This window comes from Melopsittacus undulatus, chromosome 8, assembly GCF_012275295.1.
Source record: "Melopsittacus undulatus isolate bMelUnd1 chromosome 8, bMelUnd1.mat.Z, whole genome shotgun sequence".
NCBI lineage: Eukaryota > Metazoa > Chordata > Aves > Psittaciformes > Psittaculidae > Melopsittacus > Melopsittacus undulatus.
Window position 1 is genome coordinate 34806638 of NC_047534.1, and position 14718 is coordinate 34821355.

General features: G+C 41.5%; 2 protein-coding genes across 3 annotated transcripts; one reads left to right on the plus strand and one right to left on the minus strand.

Moving 5' to 3' along the window:
- Nucleotides 1–1481: 1481 nt before the first annotated feature.
- PPIL3 (peptidylprolyl isomerase like 3) lies at nt 1482–8012 on the minus strand. 2 transcript variants are annotated; one of them, XM_005145549.2, is made up of 7 exons: nt 7842–8012; nt 6962–7009; nt 6154–6228; nt 5193–5286; nt 4460–4527; nt 3884–4002; nt 1482–1875 (listed from the first exon to the last, which is right to left on the minus strand). In XM_005145549.2, exons 2-7 carry the CDS (start codon nt 6962–6964, stop codon nt 1749–1751), a joined length of 486 nt encoding a protein of 161 aa, XP_005145606.1. In that variant the 5' UTR covers nt 6965–7009; nt 7842–8012; the 3' UTR covers nt 1482–1748. The 2 variants fall into 2 exon arrangements, with proteins under 2 accessions (XP_005145606.1, XP_030901716.1); XM_031045856.2 differs by lacking the exon at nt 7842–8012 and adding an exon at nt 7603–7822.
- A 26-nt stretch (nt 8013–8038) lies between these two features.
- NIF3L1 (NGG1 interacting factor 3 like 1) lies at nt 8039–13538 on the plus strand. The gene is made up of 6 exons (XM_005145548.4): nt 8039–8591; nt 9292–9457; nt 9905–10028; nt 10393–10531; nt 11818–11901; nt 13173–13538. Exons 1-6 carry the CDS (start codon nt 8156–8158, stop codon nt 13355–13357), a joined length of 1134 nt encoding a protein of 377 aa, XP_005145605.2. The 5' UTR covers nt 8039–8155; the 3' UTR covers nt 13358–13538.
- Nucleotides 13539–14718: the final 1180 nt, after the last annotated feature.

The window sequence follows — 14718 nt, forward strand, 5'->3', positions numbered from 1 at the left end:
CAGCATGTCCTTCCTTCTGCATGACAGTACTGTCAGTCAAACATGCAGTTGCATGCTTCTGTCCACTTGCTATTACCACTGGTTATATGGAAGAGACAGAGCACAGAGCTCAAATAATTAAATCCTTTATCTGACTGACTGAAGTAGTACAGTAAAATATATTAAGTCAGGAGCAAGGGCTAGGAGTTTTAAGCAGCACTCCATAAGGAACAAAGAAACTTTGTCCCAGATAAGAGTACTAAACTCTGCTCATTCCTGCCTCAGTAACCTGCACCTGGCATGCCTCTGCTTTTCTCTTGCAAGTTGTTTCTCCTCTTTATTTTAGGAAGCAAAATCTCAGATGAGAAATAGTGGTCTGAAGCAGACTGCAAGTCAGCTGCACCTGGACCTCTCAAGGATTACAAGGCATATGTATGAGAATGGACTTTGCCAAGTGATGCTGTCTGAGGCCAAAGAGGATCTAGGAGAAGACCAGAATGGCATGAGTTGGATGCAGGAACTATAGGTACTATCCCCTGGCCATGCACAGTTGGAACTACAAATATATCCTCTCCCCTCTATGTATTAGACAGAGAGCGAACCTCTGTGGAAATTAGTCAATTTTTTTCCTGCTTTACAAAAACAAAGTGATGCCAAAATACACTATTTAAATCTACAACAAGGAAGAGTAGAACACGGCTTTTCCCTGTATGCCCAAGGTGCAAACTGCCTTTTTGATATCTACAAATAATTCACTTCCCTGTTTAAGTCAGTTTATTTTATGCTTTCTGCACTGCCTTGAACACAGGATCAACAATATACACACACCCCCACATATGTACACATGCATTTTGGTTTTCTTCCTGACTAGTCAACAGTCCAAGTATCTTGGTACCTTCTTGTGGAATTATCTGAGTCCAACAACATTTGTTCTCAAGACCAAACAACAGCTCTCTCATCTGTTCAACATCATCTTGGCCACAGGTATCTTTTATGATTTTAGGTGTATCTGGATATTTTTGCTTAGAAGCCTGACCACAGCCTTTCTGTCACTACTCTTCTGTTGTGCTTACCCCATTGCTTGTGCAATAAAGTGACGTAAAACAAGTTACAGTAAACCCATGATTACCTAGTTTTGATCAACAGCTGTGTAAAGATGCAAACACTCTTTCATACCAAAAACGTTATGCTAGAGGCAAAAACGACTTGTTCCAATCCGCACTTTGGGGAGGCTGAAGAGGTTCCCATTTCAACGCAGCAGGACAAGAGCAAGCACTTCTCTAATCCCCTAGGAAAGGTTTCATCTACCTACGTCACTGCTCTTACCTAGGGGAAAAAAACGTGTCTCTTACTCACTTTTGTAAATACCAACAAAGGAAGGAAAGCTAGAATTTACACGAGGAAGGGTCAAAAAACCATTAGCATGAAATTGTAGCAAAGGACACTGTTTCAACACAGTGTCACTAAGAAAATTAAGGCAGAAAAAGATTTGCAAAAAAACATATCTTTTTACATCTTTATTTTACCAGTAGAAAAAAAGCAATGCTTAAAAATCAAAATCCTGGAAGATACTCTGTGAAAACTGGCTTCTAAAACACCAGATCCCTCTGTGACAACACTTAAACAACATCACAGCTCCTGAAGATCCTGTGTTCAATGAGCAAAGGTATGATCCATCTCAGGTAACCCTTTTGAAATATACTTTTAAACCCCATAATCCAGCAGTCAATCTGATCTGTCCCTACAGAATGTGTCGAGGCACTCTGCAGCTACAGAGCAAAAGGGTTGGCATGAATTGTAATGTCTTTAATGCGAACATCATTAAGAGGTCTGTAGGTTTTCTCATTCACAGGCAGCTTTTCCAGCTCATCCAGGGTCTCCAAGCCATCAATAACTCTGGAAGAAAAGCAGAAGTGCCAGGAATCACCTTCTATTAATGATTTAAATTTCATAATTGAGATATCTCAAAGCACTTTACAGTTAAGTGTCACAGGGCAAGGACTTCAGAAGCAAATGATACAAGTAACACAGCCAATACTTTATGTATAGCACATAACATCTTTTGAAAGAAAATGGTAAGCAGCCATGACAGATTCTATACAAATAATTCCCACTGACCTGACAGTATTATCATATTTTATACCAACCATAGCTGTGTAAAGACCCTGGCTGCACTTCCTGGTAGGCAGGACTGACCTATCATAGTATAGGCTTAAACAGCAGCAAGACACTGGCCATACCAAACCTCACTGTGACTTCCTAAAATCCTATGGCTGGAAAATCAATTTCCAAATGTGAGATTATCACTCCTAACCTTATGAGTCAAAGACAAGATTGGACAGAATCATTAACAACTGTGTAAATCATAGAATCATAGAATAGCTAGGATTGGAAAGGACCTCAAGATCATCTAGTTCCAACCCCCCTGCCATGGGCAGGGACACCTCACACTAAACCATATCACCCAAGGCTTCATCCAACCTGGTCTTGAACACTGCCAGGGATGGAGCATTCACTACGTCCCTGGGCAACCCATTCCAGTACCTCACCACCCTCACAGTAAAGAATTTCTTCCTTATATCTAGTCTAAACCTCTGCTGTTTAAGTTTCAACCTGTTACCCCTTGTCCTATCACTACAGTCCCTAATGAATAGTCCTTCCCCAGAATCCCTGTAGGCCCCCTTCAGATACTGGAAGACTGCTACGTCTATGACTCAAATAGGTTTATGCCTTCAGATTTCCTGCTCTGGCTGCAGGAGTGTCAAGAGAGATTGCTCTAATATACCTCTTTTTTGTCTAAAAAGCTCTGGTAAATCTTGGCAGGTTTTTTCCACCCAGTAACGAATAGGTAGAAAATACATGCTGTTCACAGTTCAATTCAGTCAGATGCATCACCTCTTTGAATCTAGGACACTGGACTGTGGACCAACAGGGACACATATATGCTGTTCTGCTGGTACTGCAACTGGGGCAGGATTATTCAGAAATGCCACTGGCAGTTCATCTGGCAAAGTTCATCTGTCAGAGCTGCTACTCTTTTGTAAGAAAGAGGTCTAAAAAAACCTACCCTCAATCACACTTCTAAACAAACTCAGAAATTTAAAGAAAAATAACGCTTAAATGTCAATAAACAAGATGTAGAAAATACATTTTCACATTTCAGTACTTTCCTTTAAATATTTAACTCCATTTAATAAAAGGCAACTTTTTCCTCACTTGTACACTAGAGAGTTTTAACAACCGGAAGAAAAGACATTACCATGATTTCGAGACAGAAAAATTAGTATCTGAAAGACTCAAGCAGTTGCTTTAAGGATGACACGGTATCAGTAGTGTCTATTAACATCAGAATGTTCTAAAATAATGATGCACCTGAACCTCACCTGAGTTTACATACTGTCAGTTCCATAAATCTTAATCTGACCAACAGGAAGTTCCACCTAAACAGAAGCATTACCATGTCACTACCACACCCACCCCCAGATCCAGTCCCAAATCAGATTCTTGCTTCTGGGTAAACTCTGCAACTGTGTATTGGGTTCTTCTGGAGCTGGCTTAAAATAAGCCTGCATCTCTATGGGCAGGGATTAAAAAGCATGCTGGAGTAACTCCCTCGGGGGGGGGGGGGGGGGGGGGGGGAGGAGGGGTGTGTGTGGAAGCTCCATTCAGAGGGAATTTTTAATATACCTCTTTCCACTGAATTCCCTACTACTAAGAAAAAGGGGACGGAATTTTGGAGCAACTAATTCCGCTGACAGTGAAAGAGCATACATTTAAATACACACATCCAATATTTTAAAGATTTTAGAACCAGAACCTTCCAAATTTGCATTGCATGTTCCCTGAAATACTCAGATCCATCAGAGGCCACTGTAGTGAAGAGGCACACAGCTGGGTCACTTACTTGCCAAACACAGTGTACTTCATGTCGAGGTGCGGTTGCTTGCCATAAGTGATGAAGAACTGCGATCCATTGGTATTCGGACCACTGTTTGCCATTGAAACCACCCCACGGACACTGTGCTGAAAGGGCAAAAAACTCCACATGAAACCAGCCTTGCTTTCACAAGTGCATAATGTGTACAAAGTTCTCTGTGAATTAGGACTCTGCCTTAATACCATCATTAAAACCATATCTTGGTTGCTAAAATTCCATCACAGTCCACATTAAGCTCCTCAAACTCTCTTACAAAGAAAAATTACTTCCTTGCCTTCAGTGTATGAAAAATACTTTGTCCTAAGTATTTGTCTTTCTTTTTCTGTTTTCAATGATGAAAATCCTCAAACCTAACTTGCCAAGTACAGAAGTGCCTGTTCCTAGTTTAATAACAAGCTTTCTATCCCTCTATTGCAGGATCAGGCTTTGCTTTACAATTACAAAAGAAGCATTTAATACAGCACAACACAATGCTGATCATTCTCCAATCTGTAAACAAAATTTGGATGAAAACATAGCCGCATATTGAGAGCACAGAAATACCTTTAGGTATTCACTGAATTCGTCTTCAAACTTCTTGCCCCAGATGCTGTTACCTCCTTTCCCAGTGCCTGACAGAGAAGCACCAAAAAAGATTACTGCATTTTCAGACTGAAAAATTTCATAAATTATGTACTGTTCTTTTACAACATTTTACAACAAAAACAATAGCCTGTAATTTGTTTGAGGAAGACCCTGGATTCTCATGTCTTGATACAGAGCAGAGACAAAACGTAGAAGGAACACTCATTACGCAGCTAAACAAACCACTGATGTAGCCTCAAATTTAATTCAGTGTTGTTACAGACACACACTTGAATCACACTTTCTTCCAAACAGCTGACACTCTCTAGGACATTTTCCCCAAATGTTTCAGGGGCAGCATAGCTTTTTGGGAAGAAAGCACAGCAGCAACTGCTACCTGTTCAACAGGTGGCAAGTCAGAACCATCACACTGAGTGGAAACACCTGGATCAACTAAAGTTTGTAGAACCCTTTGCTACTGCACCATTATTTAGAACCAGTGTCGCAGCTGCCCTGTCTCATTTCTGGCTCACCACAGAAAGCTAATCCCATCAGAAATACCTCCATCAACAATACAGTAATTCTTATATTTTATTTTTAATTTACTGATAGTTTTATTTTAATATATATAGTTATAAGGATTTTTATTTTTAACTTACATTTTCTTTTTATGTATCTTTTTCTATGGAGAGAACCGGACAGAAGAATTTACCTAATGGATCCCCGGTCTGAACCATGAAGCCCTTTATATTCCGGTGAAATATACATCCATTATAGTAGTTACTAGCACAAAGAGCCAGGAAATTCTAAAAAAATGAAACAAATTTTATTAACAAACAACGCAGAAATAGTATCCTCTTCCTAAAATGACAGCATTGGCCAGAGCAAGGCCAACCCTTTTGCCTCTGCTTTCCACTGTGACCACATGAATTCCACACACTATTGACACAGAATAGTCATCAACGAATTATAGATGATACACACTTTTGACAGTGTCACAGATCAGAGCATTTAACAAAACACCTGACAGCAGAAGGTTGCTTGACTTGAGGTACAAACAAGGAGCCCCAGACATACTCAGAAGTATCACTCTCATTCAACATGTTTATGTTTATTTTGCAAATCTAATTTTGTAATCAATAACTTCACGCCTCAGCTTTGTTAGTTAGTTAAAAAAAAACAAACTGATTTCAATTTAAGGTTAAGTTTATTGCAGAAAGCAAAACCAGGGGCCTCTGACAAACCAGGAAGCAGTTCTCACTTTTAAAGTACCACATAATCTATGTGAGTACAAGCAAACCCAAGGAAATGGGGAATTCCAGGCCACATGTCGTTGTTTTCCATTAAGGACAAAGGATGCTTTGGGAGATGCTGGAACTTGGAGAAAGGGGTCCTTAGCTAAACCTTATCTGGTGAGAAACATCCAGCAGAACTCTAGGCAGCTGGACAAAGTACACAGTTCCACTAGTGGAATAGGCACTGTAACAGCTTAAAATGTTAGGGGCTGCAACTAGATGATCTTTAAGGTCCCTTCCAACCCTAACCATACAATGATTCTATTCCAGTATCTGAAAAGATGAACTGCAAAAGCCACTTGTCCTCCTTTACAGGCTTCACTATTTCTACTGCTTTGTTTCAGCACCAGGCAATCCTGCTCCTGTAACTCAACTTACTTCGCAAGTCTTTGGTGTACGCTCACAGAACAGTTCCACTTTAATATCTCCTACATCAGTATGCAGCGTGACAGCCTGAGCAAAAGGCAGAAAATAGTAATTAAATCAGCAATGAAACACTAACAGACTCAGTTTCATTTCCCAGTCCCACCAAGAACACAACCAAGTTCCCACTGCGAATAACCATTGTCACAGGGCTTGGCCACAGGCAAAGCTAATGTCACAAAGCTTCCACATTTCCAGGGAAATCACCGGAAAGCACTTGGCTTCATTCAGTTTCAGGACAAATCAAGTTCGCCATCCTTATGCAGAAGCTCTGTTTCATGCTGTTACTCTCCAGAGATACACTATGTGTTTGTGAACTGGACCTACCCTGTCACTCAATTGCCAAGCTGAAGAATGAAAACACATAGTCTTAATCTTTATTTCCTGATTTGCTCAACTTTAAAAAGCCTGCGAGTGCAGAAGGTTACACATGCTCAAGCGGGGATATGTGCTTACCACCCAAATAACACTCCTGTGATACTACAAACCCAATCAGATTACAAATATTAGCCAAAGCGGGATTAAAATGTAGGATCTTAGAACCAAAAATGCAATTATATTTTATACTGATGTAAACTGGCCTATTTCCCTTTTCACAATATCTTGTTACAAATCTGAAATGAAAACCTAAACTTTTGGTTAGAAGTTCTTCACAGCATCAGAGTAAAATGTGCAATTCTCTGAGATGCAGAGTAGCACTTGCTGTCCAAGAGATTACTGTTTCAGAAAGAAAGAGAATATAAAAAAGTGTTGTTTTTCTCACCATGTCTGCTCATCAAACAGCACAGGTAGATCTGCATACAGCAATTTCCTGACAAGAAAACAGCAAACCTGTTAGGGTTTTTTCCACTTTTTCCCAACTCTGTTGGATTCTAAAATACGTGTGGTTCTATGATTTTACAGCACATAGTTTTAGACTCAAGCAACTCTGCGGATAAATGTTCTACATTAGTGTGCAGCACATAACTAGAATTCTCATTCTATTTATTTTTGTTTTACACTATCCTGTAGCGTAGAACTAGAAAGGAGTAGAATAAAATCGCTTAAAGAAGGGGAATGGGGGGCAAACCCGTTTTCCTAAGATGTACGCCTATACCAAGCAATCGAGCTGTCTCAAAGTTGACGGTTTTCTGAAGGACTGAAATGAACAGCTAAAAGGCACACTTCAGTCCCTAAATAGAAGTGTGATTTGGAGCCGCCTTCCGACAGCTGTGCGGGCCTGCAACAGACAAGCAGCTGCATACAAGCACAGCATCAAACTTTTCGTTGCCTCCTCAAGATTTCCAAAGAAAGCACTTGGAATTCTGCTAAGAAAACAGCAGCTGTGTAGGAACCAACACGCTGGTTTCCTCCCCGTACTCTGCCCTCCCTGCCTGCCCCCAGGCTTGGCAAGGCCTCTCTCACCGAAGCCGAGAGACCCGCCAGCAGCGGCCTCGGGCCCTGCCTCTTTCATCTTCATTCTTCACTCTTCACCCCGTTCTCTCTTCGCCCGTCCCGCCGCTACATCACCGCAACGTAGGGCCCGGCTCCTCCACAGCCCAGCGACCCTCTCGGGAGGCCGCAGAGCGGCAGCCCTGCTCGGCCCTCCGCCGCCGCCGCCCCGCCGCTTCACCCTCGCCCAGCCGTAGAGGCCTAGCACAAACCTGCCCAGGCCGGATCCCAGCCAGGAAGAGGCTCCCCTCCCGCACGCACCAACGTTCCGGCCGCACCTCGCCCCCCAGCACAGCGCTGCTAAGAGCTGTCCCTAAGCCGCCAGCGCGGCGGAACCCAGCGCAGGCTCCACAGGCAGCCCGGGACCTGCTGCGCGGCGAGAGGAGGGCGGAGCCTGGCGGCGGTAGTTGCAAGGAGCGGGGCCGCCGTTCTTCCGGCGTACCATAAAGGCTCTTGGAGCTGCGGGTTCAGGTGCGCGGTCACCAGCGCTGATTCCTGCCGGGTTTACCCCTCTGCAGACTGCTGCATGCTGCTGCCTGGCACGCAGCTGCTTCACCTCCCGCTGCGCTGCATCCGTGCTTTGGGACACCGGCCCTCACGCTCCCGCATGAATCTCGGTGAGCTGGTTTCAGCCCTGAATGACTTTGCATCCCTCTCTCTGGCTGAAAGCTGGGATAATGTGGGCTTGCTGGTGGAACCCAGTCCTCCCCACACTGTGAACACCCTCTTCCTCACTAACGATCTCACTGAGGAAGTGATGGAAGAGGCAGTGCAGAAGAATGCAGACCTTATTCTTTCTTACCACCCTCCTGTATTCACACCACTCAAGCGAGTAACGTGGAAGACCTGGAAGGAACGGCTGGTTGTCCGAGCCCTGGAGCACAGAATTGGGATTTACTCTCCGCATACTGCATACGATGCCATACCTCACGGAGTCAATGACTGGCTAGCAAAGGGACTTGGTGAGATTCTGTTAAACAAACAAACAAAAAGGTTATCATTATTAATCAGTATGTGCTATTGTATGTTGGGCTTTTCCTCACTTTCCTTTCTTCCAGCTTTTACAGGTATGCTTTGAAGAGGGTTTTTTAATTCCTCTAGTAATCTTGAGTTCTTTTCAGTATCCCAAGTATACAGAGCAGAGCTGTGTGAGGAAAACCAAACACAAACACTGCAGGAGCTACTATTAAATGTTTTCAGAGCTGGTGCAGAGTATTGGTCATCTTGGTTGCAAAGTTTAGACCACCGACTTTAGATTATCACTGTGAATTTATAAAGGGCAAGATCTCATTGTTTGCAAAGGACTTAGGGTGTCTGAAATTCTTTTAGATTTTTATTCTGTATTAAGGTTCATAAATGAAAACATTTCTGTCCTTTCCAGACTGAATTTCAAACCAGAAACTATTTTGCTTTTTTTACAGTTCTTAGGATAAAGTGGATGGCCTTAAGAATGACAAATTCTGTATCACAGCAGCTGCTTTGCACTTAAAATAGATTGTGCCTAATGGAGACAAGGCAGGAAGTCCTTGGCTCTGATCAGGGAAAATGGATTCCTGTGCAAAACTCGCACCTTTTTGTTGTATCTCTTTATCGTATGTACTAGATTGGTATTAGGATACTTGGCCAGCTTTCTAAAGCAGCAGTCTTGCATTGTTTTCTCAGGTGCCTGTACTTCCATCCCTCTGCGTCCATCAACTGCACCAAGCTGTCCAACTGAGGGCACTCACCGGGTAGAATTCTGCACAGGCAACACTGAGCATCTAGACACGGTGCTGTCCAAAATCAAAGACATCCAAGAGATCTCGTGTCTCACTACTCTCCCTGCCAGGTATCTGCTTCATCCTCTAATGTTGTATTCTTTCTGTTTGAAAGAGTAAGTTGCTGGAATTGTATACAACTGTCATAATCTCTTTGCTCCTTTGTGCTTTGCTGCTATTTTTTTCAGCAACAGATCTAGAAACTTAAGGGATAATGATCCCTTTCTGATCAGTCTGTGTTCTGCTAAATGATAACAGTGACTCAGTGTAGCATCACATAGGTTAGAGCTGGTAAAGATGAGCATTAACAAGAAATTTGAAGAGGACGGTTGAGTTAAATTCCCATATCTGTTTCTTCCATGAGAGTAGACAAGGCTGGGCTAGGCTATTACAATGCTTTCTTGTTTCATTTCTGTGTGGTAGAATAGCCATGGGGATAGAATAGCTTTGGTTTAAATTAATATGAAGCTGAAGTTCTGTCTAGTTTCTTAGAATGCACCAACCATATCTTTCCTCAGGGTTGAAGGTGAGGAGCAAATAAGAGTCAGTTTGAACTGCTCTCAGAAAGCACTGTTGAAGGTGATTGCATTATTGTCCCAGAACAGCCTTTATGAGAGGACTGAGATTCTCTTATTACAAAAGGTAACAAATTAAATGTATTGCTTCCAGTGAATGTACTACTTGCATGCGCTGAGCACTCTGAACACTGAAATCCAATAGTCAGTAGCATCATAGGTTTCCTATGCTGTCCTGTCAGTGCTCTGAAATACTGATCTGTGGGGATTTGAAGCCACATGCATTTTCCAGAGCAATGAAAATAGCTGTGGCATACACTAATGCTAGTTCAGTTCCATATCTGGTGTAGTTAACTAAGTTACATTCAAGAACTCTACATACAAACTTCTACGCATTACTGAGTGCCCAAGATACTCATCTATGGACAACATGGAAAGTGATGAGTACTTCTGGTGTCAGCTTTCTTACAGTAATTTTAATTTCTTTTCAGCCTCTGCTTCCCCATACTGGAATGGGACGTCTGTGCACACTGAGCAAGCCAGTGTCCTTGTCAGACATAACTGAGCGTATCAAAAGCCACCTAAAATTACCGCATGTCCGTTTAGCTGTGGGAATGGGCAAGACACTAGGTAAACAGGCCTGCAAGTAAGACTGTCCATTAGCACTAGTGTTCCAGCAAGATAAGGAGTGTGAGTGTGAACATGAGTGTGTGAACTACTGCTGCCTTGGATAGTTTCACTTCCAGGTAGTATGAAGCCTTGCTAAAAGACAAGAAACAGCATTTTATTAGTTATGTGACACAATCACACAAAAATAATTTTATCTGTGTTTTTTACTTGGAAGTTCTAGATTATGCTGGATATCACAGTGAAGAAGGGACAGCACAAGTTGAATATGAGACATCCTTTATAATAATTTGTGAAATGACAAAGATTTTCTCCCCCCTGGGATGTTGGACACACATGTGTACTATTTCATTGTACTCTTCCTTCTGTGAATGTTAAATTTCAAAGCACCTTAAAATAATAAGGCGCTTCATGGTATCCTTATGAACATTTAACCATCCACACTTTGATGAAAAAGAAATAGTGGCAAAGAAGGTGAGCTATCCTAGCTCAAACAGTGGGTCACTAGTAAACACGGAGCAAGCATCCTCATATCCCAATTAACTATCCAAATCTCCAAGAAGCACAGCTGTTAGAATTTGTGAGAGCAAATTTATTGAGAAGTCTTTGTAACTTATGGGAGAGAAGTCTTATTAGAAGACTCTTAAACTATCAGTTGCATAAAAAAAACCCTAAACTATTTTGAAGCCTGTCATTATGGTGTGGGTTTGTAGTGGTGTGAGCACTACAGTTAAATTCCCTGGCATTGTCACATATGTAATAGCTTGGAATCATCAATCATAGCAAACAGGCAAATTTTTAATGGCATGGAGCAGCTCTCAGTCTGCACTGAGATAGTCTTGAGAGCTAGAAGTTAGCAAACAGTTATCTCTGAGGCAAAATCCTTCCTTAGTGGCATCATTAGTTGGAAAACTAATGATGGTGGAACATGAGAGTCCTGGAAAGGGTACCAGTCTATTAAAGGGTTCAGAAATCTCACTAAATACCACCTCAATAGGAGAGAAGTAGTCAGCAGCCAGATTCCATGCTGTAGTTTTCCACAAACCTTCCTACCCCTTGAAAGAAAAAAGAAAATCTACATATCCATTTAGCATATAGAGGATTTTGCTGCAGTATCAGAGATGTTAGAGGGTCATGACTCTTTCAAACTCACAGATGTGTCTTTCTCCAACAAATTTATTTTGACCCTAAAAGCACGGTATAATTATTCTGAAACAACCAATAGCAATACTGATGTGAGAGCTGGACAGAAGGACACAGTTAATCTGCAACACCTTTATATCCTGCAGAATCACCAGTGAAGAAAACTGCTTTGTGTGCTGGTTCTGGGAGCAGTGTCCTGAAGGGAGTGGAAGCTGACCTCTATCTCACAGGTAAAAGATTACGTTTGTTACCTTTATAACATTTATGTCACTAGATGAGAAGAAAGTAAAAAAGAGTTGACTGGGTGTTGAAAGATTTGGACATTATTGCCTGTAATAATTGAGAAACAGTTATTGAAATGATAAAAGAATAACATTAAAGTAGAAATAATGTGCATCAGATAGCTGTGAGGTGTAGTGATGGTTATTTGAATTAAAACATTGCTATGCATGCATTACTTCAACACAGAATCAGTATTGATGGCAGTCTGCTGCAGCTTTCAGTGTGTGTCTCCTTTGGCAAGATACAAAGTAATCCCTCAGTTCTTTACAGAGTTCCCTAATGGAAAATGGAATATAATGTAGTCTACAGAGTCTTGCAAAGGAACCCCATAGTATATCTGACCAAAGGGAGAAGGCTGCATGGAGACCTCTTAGCAGCCTTCCAGTATCTGAAGGGGGCCTACAGGAATGCTGGGGAGGGACTCTTCATTAGGGACTGTAGTGATAGGACAAGGGGTAATGGGTTGAAACTTAAACAGCAGAGGTTTAGACTGGATATAAGGAAGAAATTCTTTACTGTTAGGGTGGTGAGGTACTGGAATGGGTTGCCCAGGGAGGTTGTGAATGCCCCATCCCTGGCAGTGTTCAAGACCAGGTTGGATGAAGCCTTGGGTGATACGGTTTAGCGTGAGGTGTCCCTGCCCGTGGCAGGGGGGTTGGAACTAGATGATCTTAAGGTCCTTTCCAACCCTAACTATTCTATAATTCTATCCTCTTTTCCAACAGTGGGATAGCTACTCCCTACACTTTGCTCAACAATGTGAAGTCTGCCTTGCACTCTTTAGTACTTAGTTCAAGCAAGTTCTTTGGTAAGGCATGCTCCAACAGCCCTGGAGAGCTGACCCTCAGACTGCTTTACAAGGCTTCCCAATTGCTGTGCTTACATCATAGCAACCCATGTCATCCAAACAGTCCACTTTCCAAATGAGTGCATACTCTTTCGTGCCCAAATGGCAGTATCTGTTCAAAGAGAAGAAGGAATTTCTGCTGCTATCTCACTTGTATGTGGGGGTATCAGCTGAAAGTCCTTCAAGGGGCACTAAAGCAGGAGTGTTCCATGTTCTTACACTGAGCAGATGGTGTCGCATTCCCCCCTGTGGGCTATATCCTCAGTTACATTTTCCCAGCTTCTAGCTAAGATTCTGTATACATTGCAAAGAACTGGTTACCTAAACTGTACTGTTAGTGACATACATGGCTTTTTTTCCTCCAAATGGCAGGAGAGATGTCCCACCATGATGTTCTGGATGCAGTCGCCAATGGGATAAGTGTTATTCTGTGTGAGCACAGCAACACTGAGCGAGGCTTCTTGACAGAGCTGCGTGACATGCTAGCTATCAACCTACAGAACAAAGTCAACATAGTCATGTCTGAGAAAGACAGAGACCCCCTCAAGGTGGTATAAGGAAAAAAAACAAAGGAGAGAACTCAGTCAAGAGTTTCATGGTATCTTGCACAGACCAATCCAACTGTAAGCGTAATGAAGATGCTCTAAATTGGTTCAGTACAGAATGATCATATTATGTTCCCTTAGAGCCTGAGATATATTTTGTCATCTGTCAAATAAATGCTTGGTTTGGACCACAGAAGGCTGATTTTAATTACTGGGCTCAATTAGTGGGCTGCACTTAAATAAATTTACTGTTACCACATAGTCTAATTAGATATATTTTTATAACAAGATATTCAAGGATTGGTTGGGTGAAATATAAAAACCTGACTTGTCTCCAGTTTTACGCTTACACAGTTCTACCCTACTGCAGTTATGTCAGATTATGACAGTACAAGTTACTAGTATTTTAGCTAATAAATCTGATAGTAATTAATGAAAGGGTATGGATCACCCATTTGCATTAGCAGTTTTATGAAGGCACCAGTCACATACAAATATAGAACCCAATTTGGGTACTTGGTACTAATATTCAATTGCACAGTCTACCGTAAATGCAGATTTAAGGCTTTTTAATAGAGAGACTCTCAACTGAAACTTTGGGAAGTTAAAACTCAATTCTTGATGTAAATAAATTTAATGTGCTTTTGTTACTTTCTTTTAAAAACAGTTTCTATAACTATGGCTCTTAATTACAGCATTACTAAAACTGAACAAGTAGTGTTTTCACTGCTTGGGTTTTATTTTGTATGTTGGGGTCTATCTGTTCATGTTCTTTTAAGAAAAAAAATCTCCCAAGTGCATAGCTTACCATCTCTGGATTATGTGCTTACCACAGGAGTATTTAAACAAAATATTTCCATTGCAAATTTGTGAAGATCTTGGTACCATCTTTTGGTTAATAATACTGGCTCATCAAGCTGTGTCTTTACTGCCTAATTTTGTGTGCACTGTTCCACTTCAGTGTAAGTGGGAAAAAGATGACTCCAGTATGATCTGAAGCTACTGAGGCTATATAAAGGCCATTATTCTTATCAATACTAGGCAAACCTATCACTAAGTTGAGGAAGTGAAAATTTCTTCTTTCCCAAGTAGAGGACTGTAGAAGTAAGTGATCCCTCCGAATCCAACAGTTCTGTATTGTTACAGAAGACATTCAAATGCTATTACCTTAATACATATACAAAATTTGAGACAAAAAGATGAATACATAGATGGGGTAATTGTCCAGAAACATAAAGAAATCAGGATAAATACTTTGGAACACAAAGCCCCCAGGAATTAATTCACAGTCATTTTCTTTAGCTTGCATGTTTGTGACGTGGAATTGGCAGCAGCCAAAAAACACCAAATTCCATCTTCTCTTAGCAGATTGT